A 19,153-nucleotide genomic window follows, 5' to 3' on the forward strand; every position below is an offset into this window, starting at 1 on the left:
AGGGAGGGACCTGGCAGTGCTGGCTCCAGCTGTGAGCCAACAGTGAGCCCAAGCGGCCAAGAAAGACAACAGCAGCCTGGGCTTGCGCCAGGAGCAGTGCAGGGATCACCCCTGTGTGTGTTGGTGAGGCTGCAGCTCCAGTGCTGCCCTCAGTTCTGAACACCTCACGTTAAAAGGACTTTGAGGGGCTGGAGTGTGTCCAGTGAAGAGCTGTGGTGGTACCAGTTGTTGGTTTTTCTGGGTGTGGATTGAAGGAACTTGAGACAGTAGTTCATGTTCAGACTCAGATGTTTACTGTTTCTTATCAGTAGCACAGTCTCACCGCTGTGAGTTGGGCAGCTTTTCATTAGGAGGCACAAAATGGCCAACAATCTCTGGTTACAAGGGCTTTTAAGGCTAAACTGTCCAATTAAGAACTGACACCTGGATTATTTTCCCTTTTAACCCAATAACTGATCCCAATGTGGACCTTTCTGCCCAATTGCAAAATGCCACCCAAACCCATGAAGAAGAAGAAAGAAGAAGAAACCCAGGATGACACCCTGTGCTCTCCATCTTGCTTCCATCACAACACACTAAAAACCCCAAAACCTCAATTTCTCACCAAGTGGCACACCTACACTGCTCTCTATAATCCATTTCACACTTTTGTGGGCTCCAGTCTGTCTTGAAGTGTGGGAAACTTTCTCCATGAATGAGGGTCAGAGTCAGAGCTCCCCTGGGGGTCAGGGCACCCCAGAGCAGACAGAGAAATATTCCCTGGGTTTCCACAAAGAGCAATAAGGCTCACAAAAGGACTAGAAAATATTTCTCTTCTGGGGGATGGCTGAGGGAGCTGGGGTTGTTCAGTGAGGAGAAGAGGTGGCAAGCTGGCAACAGACCCTGGGAGATCAAAAGGCAGAAAAGAGAGAGATGAAAAGGGTGGACGACAACTGAATTTCCATGATAATTTATTTCCTGCTTCCCTGCAAAACTGGGGCACAGGAAAAAAGCCTGTTGGGTAGAAAGGAAGGGAAAGAGGTAAAAGCAGGGAGAGGGAAGCTGGATGCAGGAGAAGCTCTGTATTTGTCCCCAGTATGGAAAAGGCTGCAGTGTCATAAAGAGTTTTATTGATGGAAAGGATCTCAGTTACACAATGAGGCTGCAGACCCCTCCACAGGACACTCTGAGGAGGGGAAATCTTGAGCCCTGCATCTCTTCTTCCATCAAAGAAGAAGGTGAGAGTGTGCTGGGCACTTCCCCATGCCAGACTTTGCCATCAGGAGCAGTTCAAGACCTGGAAAGAGAGCAGGCAACATCAGCAATGTCACTGCAGAGCAGAGGGGATGAAACTCCCCCAAACCCCAGTGATGCTGTGGCACCTTGCAAGAGCAACAACAGGGAATGTCCCCACTCCCAACACCCAACTGTCCCTGTCCCCTGCTGAAAACAACTCCAGAGCTGAACCCCAGGCATGCCTCAGCCTCACAGAGCCCCCAAAGCTCCTCCTGCAAAGAAAAATGGGGAATCTCTCTCATAAGAGAGGAATGTGGGTAGGTTTCAGTATGTCCTAGTTAACTCTTTAATTATAAAAGCAAAAAAAGGGTTAAAATCAGAAATCCTCACTCTGTGCCAACCCAGAGCTCATCTGTGCTTGGCCAGGAGGAGCTCAGGGGACTCCTGAATTTATTCTCATTCTAATTCTCCCCCAAAGGAGAACAGTGCTGTGCTTGTCCCTTTTGTGACCCCTCAGTACCTGTCAGGCTCTCCCAGAGCTCAGCCAACGAAATTGATGACGACGAGATGGAGAATGGTGTTGGCAAAGAGGAAATCAGCGAAGGCCCGCTCGGGGGAGATGCCCTGGAACTCGCCCTTGTTCTGGGGGTTGATCTGGATCCGGAGGCAAACTGCACAGCACAGCAAGAAGGACATCAGTGAGCACAAGAGAAAACCATGGAGGAAAGCAAAGCCTTCCTGGGGCAGCCCAGCCCAGGATGTTCCACCCAGGGAGAAGTTACTCCATTGTTCCTAGAGAGGAGCAGGACACTGGCAGGGAATTGGGATGGGGCTGTCGTGGAGTCAGTGCTCCCACAACACCACAGCGTGCCCAGATCCTGAGGGGAACAGGCTCAGAGCAGGACTGGAGTCACACAGGAGTGTGGAAATTCCTCTGTGCTCTGTTGGGTGTGTTAGAAGCACAGAATGATTTGGGCTGGAAGGACCTTAAAGATCTCATTCCAATCCCAGGGACACCTTCCACTATCCTAGAGTGCTCCAAACCCCATCTAAACTCACCTTGGACATCTCCAGGAACTCAGGAAATCTGGGCACTCTATGCCAGGGCCTCCTCACCCTCACAGGGAACAATTCCTCCCCATATCCCACTATCCCATCCATCCCTGCCCTCTGGCAGTGGGAAACCATTCCCCCTTGTGTTGTCACTCCAGCCCTTGTCCAAAATCCCTCTCCAGCTCTCCTGCAGCCCCTTTAGACCCTGGAAGGGGCTCTCAGCTCTCATGGCAACCTTTTCTCTTCTGAACACCCCTTGCTCTTCCAGCCCTGCACAAAAACAGGGGCAGCTTTGGGGTATTCTGGCCGGCAGCACCGTGCATGTGCCCCTGCAGGACTCTTAATCCCACCGAGCTGCAAGGACAGACGGAGAACAACGCTCCGGGCCGGCCCTGCAGCTGCAGGGCTGGAACGGGGAGCTCGGGAAAGGGCGGAGGTGCTGAGGGCCCCGGGGGTACTGAGGGGAGCAGCGAAACCGGGAGCTCGGGAAAGGCCGGGGGATGCTGAGGGTCCCGGGAGTGCTGAGGGCCCTGGAGGTGCTGAGGGCCCCGGGGGTTCCCGGCTACAGGGTCAGCTCTGAGCGCTGCCGATTCCTCAGGCTCCCCACCACGCCCGCTCACGGTGAGCCCGACCCCCGCCACGTCCGTGAGGGGCCGCCACTGACCGCCCAGGATGAAGCTGCCGACGGCCGAGATGAAGCCGCTGAGGAAGGAGTTGAAGGGGAAGGTGCCGACGCCCAGGCAGTATCCGAACTGCAGCGCGCCCGTGAGCAGCACGTAGAGCAGGAAGGCGTCCAGCGCCTTGAGGCGCCCGGCGGTGCCGCCGCCGTACTCGGACAGGAAGCGCCGCGCCACGGCCCGCACCGAGCCCGCCATGACTGCCGCCGCTGCCGCACTGCGCATGCGCCGCGCCGCCCGCCCGCACCGCGCGGGCGCGCACCGACGTGGCGGTGAGCGATAGGGGGAATTGCGCATGCGCTGAGGGACAAGCGGAGTCCGCACCCCTTTGCTTGCAAAAAGCCAATAAGAGCGTAGAGCTGGCTGTTGCTGGGTAGATTAGAGAGTTGTTCATTCCAAAGGCCAATCAGAGTCCAGCGTTGCTGCTGGAGGCGGGGCTTTGCCTGAGACGGCTCGGCTAAGCGGGTGTGAGGGGATTTCTGGCTGAGGGAATGTCTGGGTTTCCTCGCCGAAGGAATGTTCGGGGGGATTCCTGGCTGAAGGAGTGTCCAGGGGGCTCCTGGAGGAAGGAGTGTCCAGGGGATTCCTGGCTGAAGGAATGTCCTGGTGTTTGTGGCCGAAGGAGTGTCCAGGGGGATTCCTGGCTGAAGGAGTGTCCAGGGGTTTGTGGCTGAAGGAATGTCTGGGGCTCCTGTCTGAAGGAGTGTCCGGAGGATTCCTGGACGAAGGAGTATCCAGAAGCTCCTGTCTGAAGGAATGTCCTGGTGTTTGTGGCCAAAGGAGTGTCCAGGGGTTTGTGGCCAAAGGAGTGTCCGGGACTTCTGGCTGAAGGAGAGTCCAGGGGGCTCCTGGCCGAAGGAGTGTCCAGATGAGTCCTGGATGAAGGAGTGTCTAGGAGGCTGAAGAAATGTCCCGGTGTTTGTGGCTGAAGGAGAATCCAGGGGGCTCCTGGACGAATGAGTGTCCAGGGCTCCTGGCCGAAGGAGTATCCAGGGATTCCTGGCCGAAGGAGTACCCAGGGGAATTCCTGGCTGAAGGAGTGTCCTGGTGTTTGTGGCCGAAGCAATGTCCGGAGGATTCCTGGCTGAAGGAATGTCCAAGGGTTTCTGGCCGAAGGAGTGTCCGGAGGATTCCTGAATGAAGGAATGTCCAGAAGCTCCTGGCCGAAGAAATGTCCCGGTGTTTGTGGCCGAAGGACTGTCCAGGAGGATTCCTGGCTGAAGGAGTGTCCAGGTGACACTGATTCCCCTCCCGGGTAAAAGCAAAACGATCTCAGTCTGCCTCCTGCTGTTGGAAAATGATACAAAATTTAGAATATTTTTGTAACTTGAGTCAGTTCGCCTTTGCCTGGGGAGAAAGGAGTTGGAGTTTCTTTTCAAAGGCTCGTCACTCGAGGTGTGATGAGCTTCACATCTCAGCAGGCTGGGAGCAGCACAGAAAAGACACAAAAAATAATGAGCATTAATGAACATCAACTCAAACATCAACCCAGGTATGATGTGAGACACCTGGTCTGAGAAAAAAAATGAGAGAACCAAGGAATGAGGACTTAGTTAACATCAGAGCCCAACAGATCCATAACCAATAGGAAACCAAATGCTAAGAGCTGCACAGTTTGAGACCAATGAACACTGAATTAATTTCCGTGGGTTTTGACTGTGTAAATATCAGAATAATCTAGTAAAGAGTGATGTGTGATGGAAGGATTTTTTCTGCACACCCAGGCAATGTGTTGTTGAAATATTGGGATACAAGACAGATTATCAACTTTGGACCTGGTTGGCATAAGAGATTTGATAACAGGATGCCTTGGCAAAAGCAAACAGAACTTTGAGGATTAAACAAAGATTCAATTAGAGAGGTTTACTGGAAAAGAAAATTTCATTGAAGTCTGTAATGAAGAGAAGTTGTAATATGCGAATGTTTGTGTATGTGATTTTTATCCTAATCATTGTAGTAAACATTGCTAGTCTTCCTAAAACAGTATATAAGCATTGGTAGTCCACAATAAATTTGGATTCTGATCACCAGATCAGTTTTCCCTGTCTCTCTTCATCACCAACAATGTGTGGATGAAATTCTTTCTGTTGCACATCCTGGCCAGAATAAAGTAATGCCTTCATTCTCTAACACTAAATATGTTGTTGGAGGGTTTTTCTTGTTGTTTCATTGACACTGCAAGGCAACTATAAAAAAAAAAGTCTTTGATACCAACAGTCACACGGATCTGATGGGCCTGAGGCTGAGTTGTGGAAATCAGTTTGGCTGTGTGAGGTACAGCAGCTGTTCCAGGGCAGTGTCAGCACTGAGGTGTTGGCAATTGTCACAGAATTATTTTATGAAAAATCCTTTTGTTAGGATTTTTTCTTCTGAGAAGCTGGGAGGCCTCAGGAACAAAACGTAAACAATGGTTATCTGCTGCTATGGAATGCAACAGGTGCATCTGTGATTGGTCTCATGTGGTTGTTTCTAATTAATGGCCAATCACAGCCCAGCTGGCTCAGACTCTCTGGTCAGTCACAAGATTTTATTATCATTCCTTTCTATTCCTTTCAAGCCTTCTGATGAAATCCTTTCTTCTATTCTTTTAGTATAGTTTTAATATATCATTTTCTTTTAATATAATATATAACATAATAAATCAGCCTTCTGAAACATGGAATCAAGATTCTCATCTCTTCCCTCATCCTGGGACCCCTGTGAACACCACCACAGGCAATCCTCTGTCAGCCACCACTCCTTGTTGGGTTTTATGTTGGATGAATCCATTTTCTGACCCAGAGATGGGGTAACTCAGAGGTGTTTTTAAAACTTTTATTCTATTTTCAGTCTCATGTGAAGGGTGAGACAACACAGATGTTATAATTCACGCAATCATAATCAGAAGCCAATTATTTCTAAATTACAATACACCGTAAGTATTTCTTGGCCTATCAGCTTTTGCCACACCATGCTGTAAATGTCTTAGAGCAAATAATCTAAAACTACCCCTCATAGCTCCAACTACAGTGCATCTATTTCTCCAAAGTATCCAGTGTTATTTTCAAGGCCATCCTTTGAAACTTGATTATATTTCCATTTCTCTCTCAGCATTTCTTATCTCCAGGTTTGCACACTGTGTGAGCCTTCTGCCAGGCTGCACCCACGGGCTGATCTGGTCCTAAATTCTTGTTGCTTGGCACTTGTAAGAGCTGTGCACAGTACAAAAAAACCCCAAAGATGTTATTAGAATGGTGTGAGTCCAGTGGAAGTAAAGCAAATTTATCAGAGAACTGGAGAACATTTCACCTGAGGAGAAGCAGAGAGAAGACAAAGGCAAAAGGAGTCCACTGAGGGGGACTCAGAGACAGGTTAGAGCCAGACCTCTCACAAAGAGCTTCCAGTAAATCTTTTCTGCACAAAAGGAAATAAATATTCACAATGAAAGCACAAGGGAAGTTGTGGCACTGCAGAGAAGTTGATCCATCCCCTGTTTGGAGATATCCACACTTACTGAGAGAAGGGCAGGAGCAACCTTGTGCTGCTTTGTTTTTAGTGAGGACTGGACCTCAAGAGGTCCTTCCCAATCTCATTTCCTCTGTGGTTTGATTATACTCTTGCTGTTCTTTCACAGGTGTTTTCCCACAAAGTGTTATTTCATGTTTTGATCCCTAATTGGTCCCTGAGGTTTGACACACTGAGGAAACACAGGACTGTAATACCCTGCCACCGTTATATAAAGGAGCTGAAGAGAGAGGAATTTTTTTTTTTTTTTTTGCCAGAAATCAATTGTCAAACTAAGTTAAGGAGGAACAGAATCAGACTCAGAATACTCTTTGTAGCATCCTGGATTGTTGTGGATATACTGGTAACTACCTGGAACATTTCTTAGAGTTTGGGCGTAGTTTTCTGAAGAATAGGGAAAGTTTAAAGAAATATTGACTTGGAAAACTGAACTTTTGGTCTTCAAACTAAAGTAAAATCTTTTAGCTGTTACTGAGGGAGTTTCTTGGCTTAGGGGACCTCTCTCAACTTCCAGATAATATCAGTCCATCTGTGGTATTGAAAATATGTCCTATGTTTACTATGGTTTGTGAGAGCAAAGTTTTGTATTGGTGTTTTTTGAGAAACAGCCATAAGATGATGCCAATAAACTCCCTTGTTTTGCTGGGAAAGGGGCTCTAAGGGGAAAGATTTGATGGGAATAGTGCATTAAGAAGGGTTGTACCATCCCAGTTTATAGCTATCCTTTTGTTGAGCATTTCAAGAGGAAAATTTGAGTGTCTTGCTTGATATGGGTTATCAGCTAGATAAGATGGGCTTGCTTTTCCTGGAAATTCATTGTGGTGTTGTTTACTTCAGTCATTCAGAAATATCTGCAATGAATCTGAAATGAATCTAAACTGCAGTAACTTTCCCTTTTACAATATTAATGTTTCCTTGCACCAATCTAACCTGCTTCAGAGTCTCTCTGTCAATGATTGCATTCCTCTGTGGTAAGTCTCTGGACACAGCCAAGTTCCCATTCTGGACATTTGGCTTTGCTTTTTTTTTTTGGTTTGTTGGAGGGTGGATGTTGTCAGATCATTCAGAGAGAGCCAATAACAGCTTCTGCACCCTTTTAAGTGTGCCATGAGGAAACTGTAGGAATTGTTTTGACTGGAGTGAGGACTCAGTCTTACAAATGGAGCTTGGGGCTCCTTTTTCATGACCAGGATTTTTAATATGTGGTTACTGTGGTTGCTGCAGTCTTTTATAAGAGGTTTGTTGCTGGTATTGCCCTGTAATGTTGCAAAGCCAAACTGACACATGTTCAGCTGTTTTCCAACAGTTCCCAAAACAGGTTTTTTCTTTTTTTTTTTCTTGCCAGTTTTTTCAGTGATGTCTCAATGAACCACACAACTGTAGTGGAGTTTGTCCTCCTGGGACTGGCAAACAGCCGCCAGTGGGAGATCATCCTCTTTGTGTTCCTTGGCATTGCCTATCTCTTGATCCTGCTTGGAAACCTTTCTGTCATCAGCATCACTCTTACCAATAACTTCCTCCAGACCCCCATGTACTACTTCCTCAGGAATTTTGCCCTTTTGGAAATCACCGTCACCTCCACCTTCCTTCCCAGCACCCTGTACAGCCTCCTGACAGAGAGGAAGACAATTTCCCTGCCTGGCTGCTTCCTCCAGATGCTGCTTTTCTACTGCCTGGGTACCTGCACCCTTTTCTACATGGCAGTGATGTCCCTGGACCGCTACGTTGCCATCTGCCACCCCTTGCGCTACCCGGCCATCATGAACAGCAGATTCTGCCTGCAGCTGATCCTGGGCTGCTGGGCACTGACTTTTCTCCTGATGTTTCCCCCCACCATCATGACAGTGCAGCTGCCATTCTGTGGTCCCAATGTCATGAATCACTTTTACTGTGATGCTTCCCTGTTGCTGCAGCTGTCCTGCACAGACACAGCCTTCATCGAAGAGCTGATGTTCATCATCCTCATCCTCATCCTCCCCGGTACCCTGATAGTAACTGCAGTTTCTTATGGCTGCATTATTGTCACCATCTTGCTTATTCCATCATCTGCAGGCAGGAGGAAGGCATTTTCCACGTGCTCAGCTCACCTCATGGTGGTGATGGTGTTTTACAGCACCTGCATTTACAGGTACATCCGCCCAGCCCAGCGAGGTGGGCAGGACTCTGACAAAGTTCTGTCTTTGTTCTTCTCCGTGCTGACTCAGACAGTCAACCCTTACATCTACTCACTCAGGAACAGGCAAGTCAAGCAAGCTTTAAAGGAGAAAATTCTGAAGTTTTCTGGCTCCCTGAGGCAGATGTGAACGGTAGAATTTTGTATTTTGTGATAATAAAATAATAATTAGTCTGATAATAACAATTTCTGATAATAAAATAATAAATATAAGCCAAGATTTGCTTATCCCTCTCTTACTAATTATTGCTTCATATGATCCCACTTTTGTCCAGAGTGGGTGATATATTATATTATATTATATTATATTATATTATATTATATTATATTGTATTACATTACATTACATTATACATTATATATTTGCTACACTAAAGAATACAGAAAGGATACAGACAGAAGGCTGAAAGATACTAATGAAAAACTCATGACTCTCTCCAGAGCCCTGACACAGTTTGACCATGATTGGTCATTAAGTAAAAACAATTCACATGAAACCAATGAAACAATCACCTACCACATTCCAAAGCAGCAAAACACAGGAGAAGCAAATGAGATGATATTGGTTTTTATTTTTCCTTTTTCTCTGAGGGTTCTCAGCTTCCCAGGAGAGAAATCCTGGCAAAGGGATTTTTCCAGAAAATATGATGGTGACAGTGGAGTAGCCCATCCAAGTATCTGAATTGTTTCCCAGGTGCAACATCTGTATTGTGAATTAAAGATGCTGATTTCAAATGGTTTGTGCTTTTTAGATGTTATGTAATTCCTCCTGTTGGCAATGAAAATATGCCAGCACAGAAAGGATTTTCTAATCTTCTGTTACCTGGTGTCAGCTTTGCCTCAGCATTTCCCCTCTTGCTGGGATGGGTTAGCTTTAGTGAAAAACCAAATTCCCACTCAAACCTTCTACCCCACAGTGGGAAAAGAGGAAAAACAGAAACAAAACTCTCGTAGTTTGAGATAAATACAGAGAGATGGTTTGCCAGTTTCTACCAGGAGTGAAACACACTGGATTTGGGGAAAACCAATGTCATTTATTGCCAACTGAGATAGTTTAGATTGTGAGAAACAAAATTAAATGCTAAACACCTGAATAAACAAGTTTATTCATTCATTCCAGAGTACTCCAGCACTGTCCCCAGCACACAGGGCGGGTGGGGAGGGTTATGGTCAGTGCATGTGGGTCCTTCACAGGCTACAGAGATCACATTGAGCTACCAAGCCACAAAGCAAGTACAGGAACACCATTCTTATCAATATTTTTGGTTTTAGAACTTCAGCTTCCACAAAGTTATGTTTACAATCATTACCATACACACTCAACCCATCGACAGAATTCCTTGTCCTCCCTCTAATTCAGTAGAGATAATCCTTGATCCCAAGCACAATAATCCTTAATCCCAAGCACAATTCATGAAACATTTTTTTTCAGTCTTAGCTGTGAAGGCATTTCCAGGTTTGGGGCTGGATTTGGCTGTGTATTGTGAATCCAGGAATCTCCACCAGTAATTTTTACAGCTGTCTGGATAGTCAGAGGAGCTTGGAATGATCCTTTCCACTTTTCCTTGAGTGGTTCTTTGCTCCAAATCTGGACATATCCCCAATCTCCTGGACAGTGAGAGTGTGGTTGAACATCCAAGGTCACTGATGATGCCAAAACAATAAACCTATGCAAGGATGAGTGTTCTTTCCCAAAGTTTCCCATACCCCTCAAATTGTGGTTCCTTACTGTGCGTTTTAACCTGGGTGTAATTACAGCCTGACATGTGCCAACAACTAGGATTGCAGTGTGTGATGCAGTGACAGTGTTGCAGTGACAGTGTTGCAATGAGTGATGCAGTGACAGTGATGCAGTCACTCTGTTGCAGTCACTGTGCATTGCAATCAGAGTGTTGTGGTGACAGTGTTGCAGTGATGCTGTTGCAGTCACTGTGCATTGCAGTGACAGAGCTGCAGTGACTGTGTGTGTTGCAGTCTCAGTGTTGCAGTCTCAGTGTTGCAGTCACACTGTTGCAATCACAGTGTTGCCGTCACGGTGTTGCGGTCACTCTGTTGTAGTCACACTGTTGCAGTGACAGTGTTGCAATGAGTGATGCAGTGACAGTGATGCAGTCACTGTTGCAGTCACTGTGCATTGCAGTGACAGTGTTGCAGTGACACTGTTGCATCCACTCTGTTGCAGTGACAGTATTGCAGCCACAGTGTTACAGTCACTCTGTTGCAGCCACACCATTGCAGTGACTCTCTTGCAGCCACACTGTTGCAGTCACTCTCTTGCAGCCACACTGTTGCAGTGAGTGATGCAGTCACAGTATTGCAGCCACACTGTTGCAGTGACAGTTCTGGGCTGAGCCCTGCAGCTGACACTGCAGAGCAGGCTCTGCCTCTGCCCAGTGCTTGGCAGAGCAGGTTTGTGTCCTTGGCATTTCCTTTGCCCTGCCTGGGGGTGATGCTGACAGAAATGCTGGCACTGCCTGGGCCCTGCTCTTTGACTTCTGAGTGGGAATGTTGGTGCAGGAGACGTTTGAGGCTTGCTGAGCTGTCTGTGATCAAAGTCTGTGACTCTGTGCTCTAATGAGCCCTGCTGGGAACACTTTGTCCAACTCTCTCACCTTGCACTGGGCTCTATTAAAGCTCCCAGTAAGTTTGTTCCTGCTCCTGCCTTGTCATTTCCTCAAGGCACCTTGCCAGACTGGGCCACAGCCACCAGGAACTGGGAGGTGGCACCACAGTCCTGCAGGGGCTCATTAAAAAGCTGACAGCCATAATGAGCTCTGTGGTTGTTCCTGTGCTGGAAGCATTGTGTGGTTAATTAGGGAGCTCCCAGCGGTGTTTCAGTGAATACCTACAGCTTAATTTCTGTTTGTCTTTTGTTCTAATTATGTGTGACAGGGAGAATGGAAATGGAAACATTTTAATAGGGAATTAGTTGTGTTTATACCCTGGTGGGAATCAGGCAGAGAGAGGAAAATATCTTTGGGACCAAGCAAGGAGAGACCCGAGTCAAAGTTTGATTCATGTATTGGCAATATGAAAATTCTTATTCCAGCCTCTTCTCCTGTTAGTGCAACCCACAAGTGCCAAAGGCTTTGTTTGTAAAGCCTTTCTCTGCTCTAATTAGCACTACCTTTACCTGCTGTACTAATTATACACCGAGACAGAAGCAATATTCATCACCATTGCAAAAGGATTTCAAGGCCTTTTTTAATGAGTGAAAGAAAAAAATCTTAATTAACAAATAATGTCATGTGTTTTACTTTGATTCCCCTGTGCTCCAGTTTTCCCAGGACATGAACCCTGAAAAGAACTGGCTCAGTGGGGAGATGGACAGGTGATAGAAATTTTCAGGCACAATTAGAATGAGAAATATTTAAACAATTAATTAGGAAGAACTGAATATCTACCAGGTGATCAAGATGAGTTGTGTCACTCAGATGTCAGTATTAGGGCCTGTTGCAATACTACAGGGCTAATAAAATAAAATTATTCTTTTAAAATAAAAGACAGTAGATAAACCACTAAGTTATTAGAATATATATAAAGAAAATTATTAGCATCTTAATTATTACATTAGATATAAGAAAGAAATTTTTGATGATGAGGATGGCAAAACAATTAAATGGGCTGCCCAGAGAGCTTTAGATGCCTCATCCATGGAAACATTCAAGGTTGGATGGGGCTCTGAATAACTTGGTCTAGCAGAAGGTGTCCCTGCTTATTGCATAGGGGATGAATTAGATGATCCCTTACTACTCAAATTATTCTAGGATGCTGTTTCCAGTAGCTTGAGGGAGGTGATGCTTCCCTTTTACTCAGTACTAATGAGATGGTTGGAGTGCTGTGGGTTCTGAGCTCCCAGTGAAAGAGACACAGATGTGCTGGGAAGAGCTCAACAAAGTGGTCTGGAGATGATGGAGGGACTGGAACATCTGTCCTACAGGGAATGCCTGGTACAGCTGAATTTTTACCCAGGGAATGCCTGGTACAGCTGAGTTTTTACCCTGGAAAGAGCAGGTTGTGGTGGGACATTATCCATGGATGGATATCTCTGAAGGTAGGATAGAAGTGGGAGAAATACAGGTTCAGTTCAGAGTGGTGTGCAGTGACAGGACAAGAGGCAGTGGGCACAAACTGGGGCTCTGTCTGAGCATCACCAAACACATTTATCTGTGACGGTGACCAAGCACTGGTACAGCTTGGCCAGGGAGGTTGTGGTGACTCCATGCTTGGAGATATTCCAAAAACAACTGGAACTGGTCCTGGGCAATTGGTGCTTTAGGTGGCCATGCTTGAGTAGGGACATTGGACCAGACAACAACTGAAGGTCCCTTCCCACCTCAACCATTTTGTGTGACTCTAGGGCAGTGTCAGTGTGCAGCAGAGTAGAAAACAGCTCCAGTTGATGCTCTGGTGATCATCTGCATGCAAGGTTTCCTGTGCATGACCAGTTTGCAGACAGTGTCTTCAGGATGGGGAAGGCTACAGTGGTTGCAGCACAAAGGTGGGGTGATACCACCAGAGCAAGAAAGGGAACTGGTGGTGAGCAGGGGTGTGGTGTTCAGCACAGTGACAACCATGAGAACAGACCAAGGGCTGCCTTCACACTGCTCTGACGCCAGACACAGTTCCAGAGGTGTGACTATGGACCCACCTCGGGTCAATAAAGCTGGTGGTGCTGGACACAGCACCCCAAGTGTGCATCACCAGGGCCGAGCAGAGGGGCAGATCCCCTCCTGGACCCTCTGGCCACACTCTTCCTAAAGCACCTCAGGATCCTTTTGGCCCTCATGGCCCCTAGGGCACACTGCCAGCTCATGGTCACCTTGTCAGCCACCAAAACCTCCAGGTCCTTCTCTGCAGATCTCCCCTCTGCTAGGTCAGCCCCCAGCCTGGTACTTGGGGTTATTCCTCCCCCAGTGCAGGACCCTACACTTGTCCTTGTTGAATTTCTTTAGGTTTATCTCTGCCCAACTCTCCAGTCTGTCAAGGTCCCACTGAAAGACAGAACAGCCTCCAGCTCTGCATCATCAGCAAGTTTGCTGGGGGTACATTCTGTGCTGTCTTAGATAAATGATCAGGATTAAAAAAAAAGCCTAAGAGAAATGCAACTGTTCCTCACACAAGTGACCAGGCTTGTCTCTGCAATGCAGCTTTGACCTCAGCCATATTTGACATTTTCTATCCCATCACCACACCACAAGGGCACCTCCTGACCCAGTCAGGTCTGAGCACCTGATCCAGTGGGAGAGTTTCCAGTTCTACCGACAGACATTTTACAGGTGTAAAGAAAACAGTTCAAGGAGACTGAAGGGCAGGCAGGGTGAAAACACGCTGGCTTCAGTCTGTCTAAGCATCTAAGAGGGTTTCAGGTTGGTTCAAAAAAAACCCTGGTCTCCTGTTGCATTTGAAGATGACTATTTCTGAAAGGTTGTACCTGCTGGTTGGACTGCAAGGGGCTGATGGAGACAAGGGGAGCATTTGGGGACTGAGACCTGTCCTGCATGTCCCACCAATGCTCAGGTTCTCCCAGAGTGTCATCCCCTCATTCTCACACTTAGGGTTTCCATCCAGCTCCCAAGAAGGCTGCAGATACAAGTGACTTTGAACATGCTTTTATTGATGGCCAGAAGCAGAGCTGGAGCAGGAGTGGGAGGAAGGGAGCAATGGGAAGCTGGGTGTAATTGGGAGCTGCATTTGTAGCTTGTCAGGAGACTCAGTGCCAAAGCCTGTGGCTGCACCACAGGGGCTTCTCTGACTCCACTTCAGCTGCCCCTGGGAGCTTCTGAGCACCAGCAGGTGTTGGATGCATTGTGGAGAAGGGGCAATGAGCATTTTAGTCAGAGGATAGAGAGCCAGGAATATCTTGGAGTGAAAACCTCTTCAGCTGCTCACGGATCCAGGGCTCAAAGTACGAGATCCTGGTGAATACCTCAGGGAAGAGGTCGTCATCATATCCATGAGAAACAATGCCATGAGCCTTCTTATTGCAGACTAATGGGCCACCAGAATCACCCTGTGCCATGAAAGGAGTGAGAGGGGTCAGACATGCCACAGCTCAGCTCTCCCTGCCTTTAGCAGCAAGTTTCCTCTTCCCTCCCTCCACGTGAAGCACCTCCTCTTCCAAGCACCTCCCTCCCTCCAGACCCAGCTCTCAGTGTTTGTAGCTGCCTCACTACTCCTCTAAGCCCACCCGTGAAACAATTCATGCCTGGAGGCTCTCTGAGATTCAAAAACTCAAAAGAAGAACATTGACCTACTTTAGACATGGGGAAATATCTAACCCATCCGAGCAAGGATATCACAAGGAATTTACCCACCAAAGCACTGGTTAGGCTGAGTACAACGTCCCCAAGTATGTAAAAAAGCAAATCTTGCTGAGAGTTGGAAAATGCACCACAATTCAGGGAGCTTCAGAGCTTCTATGAGGACCCTCAGGTCATCATTTTGAAGGTCCTGGTTCATTCTGGTGTCCTTTTGCTATCACCAAACTGACTGTCCAGTCCCAATCTCCTCCCAAGCTTGCAGCTCAAAACAACACTTACCTTGTATGATGCTTTTTTACTGTTTTCATCACCAACACAGATCATAGACCGACGCTGGTATTTTCTGGAAAACTTCTGACATCTTGTCTCATTTTGCACCTTCAGTTCCACCTCCCTCAAGACATCACTCATGTCCCCATCGGTAGATGTCCAGCCCCAACCAGACACCGTGCATAAAGCTCCTGCTCTCACACGTTCATTTCTCCTCGGAATGGAGATAAACTGTACATTCTTATTGATCCTGGCCCTTGGCTTCAGCTGTCAGACAGAGAGAACACGGGGTTAGAGGCAGCAAAGAATTAGGAGCAAGTTCAGAGTTTGGGGATGTGAGCAGGGGGAGATCCCTCAGGCAACAAGGATGTGTTGGGCCATACCTTCAGCAGCACAATGTCATTTTTCCCGTCTTTACGGGAATATTCAGGATGGATGACCCATTGTCCCACACGGATCTTTTGCTGGCTCCGTTCTCGTCTGCCTACATTGTGGGCTCCCAAAATCACAGTGACCCTCGGTCTCCTGCCAGGAAACACCAAGACATTCCAGCTGCATTGACAGGAACAGCCCCCAGGACAGGTGGCTGGAGGGAGGTGGTGTTGGAGAAACCTCCCCAGAGCAGCTCTCAGCAAGTTGTCCTCTCTCACCTGGGTTCCTTCCCGAGCCCAGCCGAGGATCCCTCACCCCACACTGACACAGCTGGGAGCTGCTCCGTGCTGAGCACAAAGGGCAGCAGGGCAGGGGACACACTGGAGCCCTTCTCCAGCAGCAGCTCTAAGCCATGGCAGGAACCATGACCCTGGAGACCCCTGTGAGCATTCCTGTCCCCAAGGACACTCAGCCCCAACCAGGCAGACAATTCCTGCACTCAGAGAGGAGAGCTCAGCTCCAGAGATGCCTGCTGAGCCTGAAGAGACACAGGGTACTGTTTCAGCCTGGATCAGGGCTGAGGCACTCTGGGACTGTGTGAGACTGTAAAAGAATCACCTGGGCAAGAACAATTGAGTCTTACCCTTTTTTATCCACACAGTGAGCTGCTGAGAGCACTGCATCTGGGCGAATCAGGAACCCTCCACAGGTATAAAATTGTATGCCACTTTGAATTATTAAAAAAGCCATGTAGGGTCTGGAGTGGGGCTTAGCTTCTCGTCCACCAATGATCCTTCCTGGAAGAGAGATGGGAAATGTTAATATGAATGTTAAATATAAATGTTATCATAAATGTTTATATGCTGGTGTTTCCTGTCAAGTTTGGGGCTGCATGAAAGGAAAGGCTCATCCTCTAATGCCAGGTGCCAGTGATCCCAACCACTCTCCTTCCTGGGGCTGTCCAAAGCATTGCTGCTGCACAGTGGAGAGAAAGACAAGCAGCACTGTCTGGGGTCTGACCACCCCTGGCTCTGGATGACTCAAATGCCATCAAGGGCACAGCTCTAGTGCCTCTAATGCCTCACTGGCTTCAGGCACAGGCTGAGATGGGAAATGAGAGGAGAGAGGAAAGCAGGAGAGTAGAGCCAGGAGAGAAGGTGAGGCAGGAGCCTTGCCTGAGATTGACTGCTCAGAGTCCATCTGTGCCCTTGCATGTTCCTAATCCCATCTCTGTGTACTCACCAGCCCCAGCCCAGGGCAGAAGGACAAAAGCATGTGTGAGCAGAAGGAGCAGCAGCATCTCCCACCACTGTCCTGAAGAGCCAAAGCAGTGGCTGTGGCCAGGCAGGGGAGAGGTACAGAATGGCCAGTACTGAACCTCTATATATGTCATGGTGAGCTGACACAGGAAACCTCAGCCTGCCTGTAGCTGTGTCATGTACTGCTTTTGTTCTCACACCCCCCAAACTGTGAGGGTGTGAGGGGCTCATGACACCTTCTCTACTCTTTTGTCATGATCTTCTCAAAACGATGGAGAGATCTGGGCTGGTTCAGAGCACCCACAAAGCTCACAGGAAGAGGAAAGGGGTGTTTGTTGAGTGCATCTACCATCAGAGACCTTTGGAGAGAGCCCCTGGGATGCTGCATGTAGGGTTCATCCATCAGGATTTTGTTTTCTTTTTGTTTTTTGTTTCCCCCGCATTCTCTGATAGCATTGGGATGAGCTGGCCAGGGACAGGCCAAGTTCCTGTTTTTTATCAGAGGGGCTAACTGCCATCAGAGATGTCCTTGGGAAATCAGAAATCACCAATCAGGGTCACTAAGGGACAAGGCCAGTGGGACCCTCATGACCTCAGCCCTGCTGTTCTGGGGAATCTGACAAGTCCATGGTGATGAGGAAGTCTGAGGTGCAGCTGGGGAGTCATTCTGTGAGCCCAGTCCAGACCAGCAGGTGCCCTGTGCAGGGGCAGTGTGGTATTTTCAGGGTCCCCCATCGTGGGGAGGAAAGGATGAATCTGACTCCGTGTTCTCAGAAGGCTCATTTATTATTTTATGTTACTATATTATATAAAAGAATGCTGTACTAAAACTCTACTGAAGAATAAAGAAAGGATACTTGCAGAAGGCTTAACAAGATATTAATTAAAAACTCGTGACTCTCTTTTCAGAGTCTGACACAGCCTGACCATGATTGGTCACTAAGTCAAAACAATTCACATGTTGGATAAACAATTTCCAACCACACTCCAAAGCAGCAAAACACAGCAGAAGCAAATGAGATAATAGTGTTTTCCTTTTTCTCTGAGGCTTCTCAGCTTCCCAGGAGAAGAAATCCTGGCAAAGGGATTTTTCCAGAAAATATGACAGTGACATTTCACCCTTTTATTGTAACTAAACTAAAAAGAGACTCTGTTTGTAATTCTTCTGCTGGGCCCTTGCAGAACACACACGTCTCAAGGGGTTTATCCATTGGCAATCAAAACCTCAATCAATTTCTGATATGGAATGATCAAGGAGATTCTTTACCTGTAGTACATCAACTTCTATCATATCACTAAAACTAGGCTTACAATACAGAAAATGCAAAAGACAATGAAAAGAATTGTTCATTGTTTTAAGTCCAAACAGCTGAGTTTCAGGAGAAAGTCCATTGACTGGAGATGTTGCTCTTTGACATCCCTGAAAGGTACTTTTGATCATGAAACAGACTTGCAGAATCCTGAAACAAAGAACAGCTAAAGAAAATCAACAATTATTAAAAATCCATTGATAAAAATCCATTGATAATTATCAACCACTATTGAGAAAATTTCTGGAATGCCGTGGCCACAGCCCTTAATCGAACCACTTGGGCTGAGGCTGACTCATGGCTTTGAATACTTTGAGCTGATAGCTCTTTTCACCTTTTTTGTTTTATTTAATTTATTTTTTTTTTAATGTAGAATCATCAGCACCAGCAGAGGGTTTTACGACCCTGTGGGGGCCCCAGTCCTGTTGGATGGACCAGGCAGCCCAGACCCGGCCCACAGAACGGTGGCCCAGGTTCGGTTAGGGGATCAAAGCCCCCCAAACCCAGCAGCGGGTGGGATGGAGGCCCCAGCCCAGAGAAACGACCCAAACAGCCCAGACTCAGCCTGCAGGGTGGGATGTCTGTTTTCACAGCCCATCCCCACCATGCTGCCAGTGCCTTGGCAGCAGTGACCAAACACCTTATCCCCACAGAACCACTGGTGCACGCCGGCGGCCGCGAAGAAGAAGTTTTTCTGGGGATCTCCATCCTTGATCTGGGGGTAATCTTTCCCCAGAACAAGAGAACAACGCTCGCTTTTCGCTGTTTCTCTCGCCCCTGTGGTGCGAACAGCAGTGTTCCTGCTTTCAGCCCCTCAGCACCGCCGCCATCCCGTCTGGGCTTGGGGCCAGAGGCAGCGCCCCATGGAGCCACCTCCCTCACACCACTGTTGTTTAAGGGGGGAGTGAGGCATTCCAAACCCCAGCGAGAAACCCCCGACCAAACACGAATCGGTCCGCGAAAAACGCTGTGTCCCAGAAAAACACTGAGTTTGAAAGTTTTCAGCAATCAGCTGTCGAGCTGTGCTGCCTCCACTGAGGGACAGGCTGGTCTTCAG

General features: G+C 47.7%; 3 protein-coding genes across 3 annotated transcripts; 1 reads left to right on the plus strand and 2 right to left on the minus strand.

Annotated features, from left to right (window-relative positions):
* Window positions 1-1,087: 1,087 nt before the first annotated feature.
* On the minus strand, window positions 1,088-3,153 carry DAD1 (defender against cell death 1). The gene is made up of 3 exons (XM_058820633.1): window positions 2,933-3,153; window positions 1,736-1,886; window positions 1,088-1,276 (listed from the first exon to the last, which is right to left on the minus strand). The coding sequence occupies exons 1-2, from the start codon at window positions 3,141-3,143 to the stop codon at window positions 1,756-1,758; spliced, it is 342 nt and encodes a 113-aa protein (XP_058676616.1). The 5' UTR covers window positions 3,144-3,153; the 3' UTR covers window positions 1,088-1,276; window positions 1,736-1,755.
* A 4,496-nt stretch (window positions 3,154-7,649) lies between these two features.
* LOC131568537 (olfactory receptor 6E1-like) lies at window positions 7,650-8,752 on the plus strand. The gene is given in 2 exon segments (XM_058820632.1): window positions 7,650-7,713; window positions 7,716-8,752. Coding segments are annotated over 2 exon segments (1,101 nt in total).
* Window positions 8,753-14,455: 5,703 nt separating this feature from the next.
* LOC131568557 (cathepsin G-like) lies at window positions 14,456-16,827 on the minus strand. The gene is made up of 5 exons (XM_058820654.1): window positions 16,770-16,827; window positions 16,171-16,324; window positions 15,539-15,680; window positions 15,165-15,422; window positions 14,456-14,635 (listed from the first exon to the last, which is right to left on the minus strand). Exons 1-5 carry the CDS (start codon window positions 16,825-16,827, stop codon window positions 14,456-14,458), a joined length of 792 nt encoding a protein of 263 aa, XP_058676637.1.
* Window positions 16,828-19,153: the final 2,326 nt, after the last annotated feature.

This window comes from Ammospiza caudacuta, chromosome 27, assembly GCF_027887145.1.
Source record: "Ammospiza caudacuta isolate bAmmCau1 chromosome 27, bAmmCau1.pri, whole genome shotgun sequence".
In the NCBI taxonomy this organism is placed as follows: Eukaryota; Metazoa; Chordata; class Aves; order Passeriformes; family Passerellidae; genus Ammospiza; species Ammospiza caudacuta.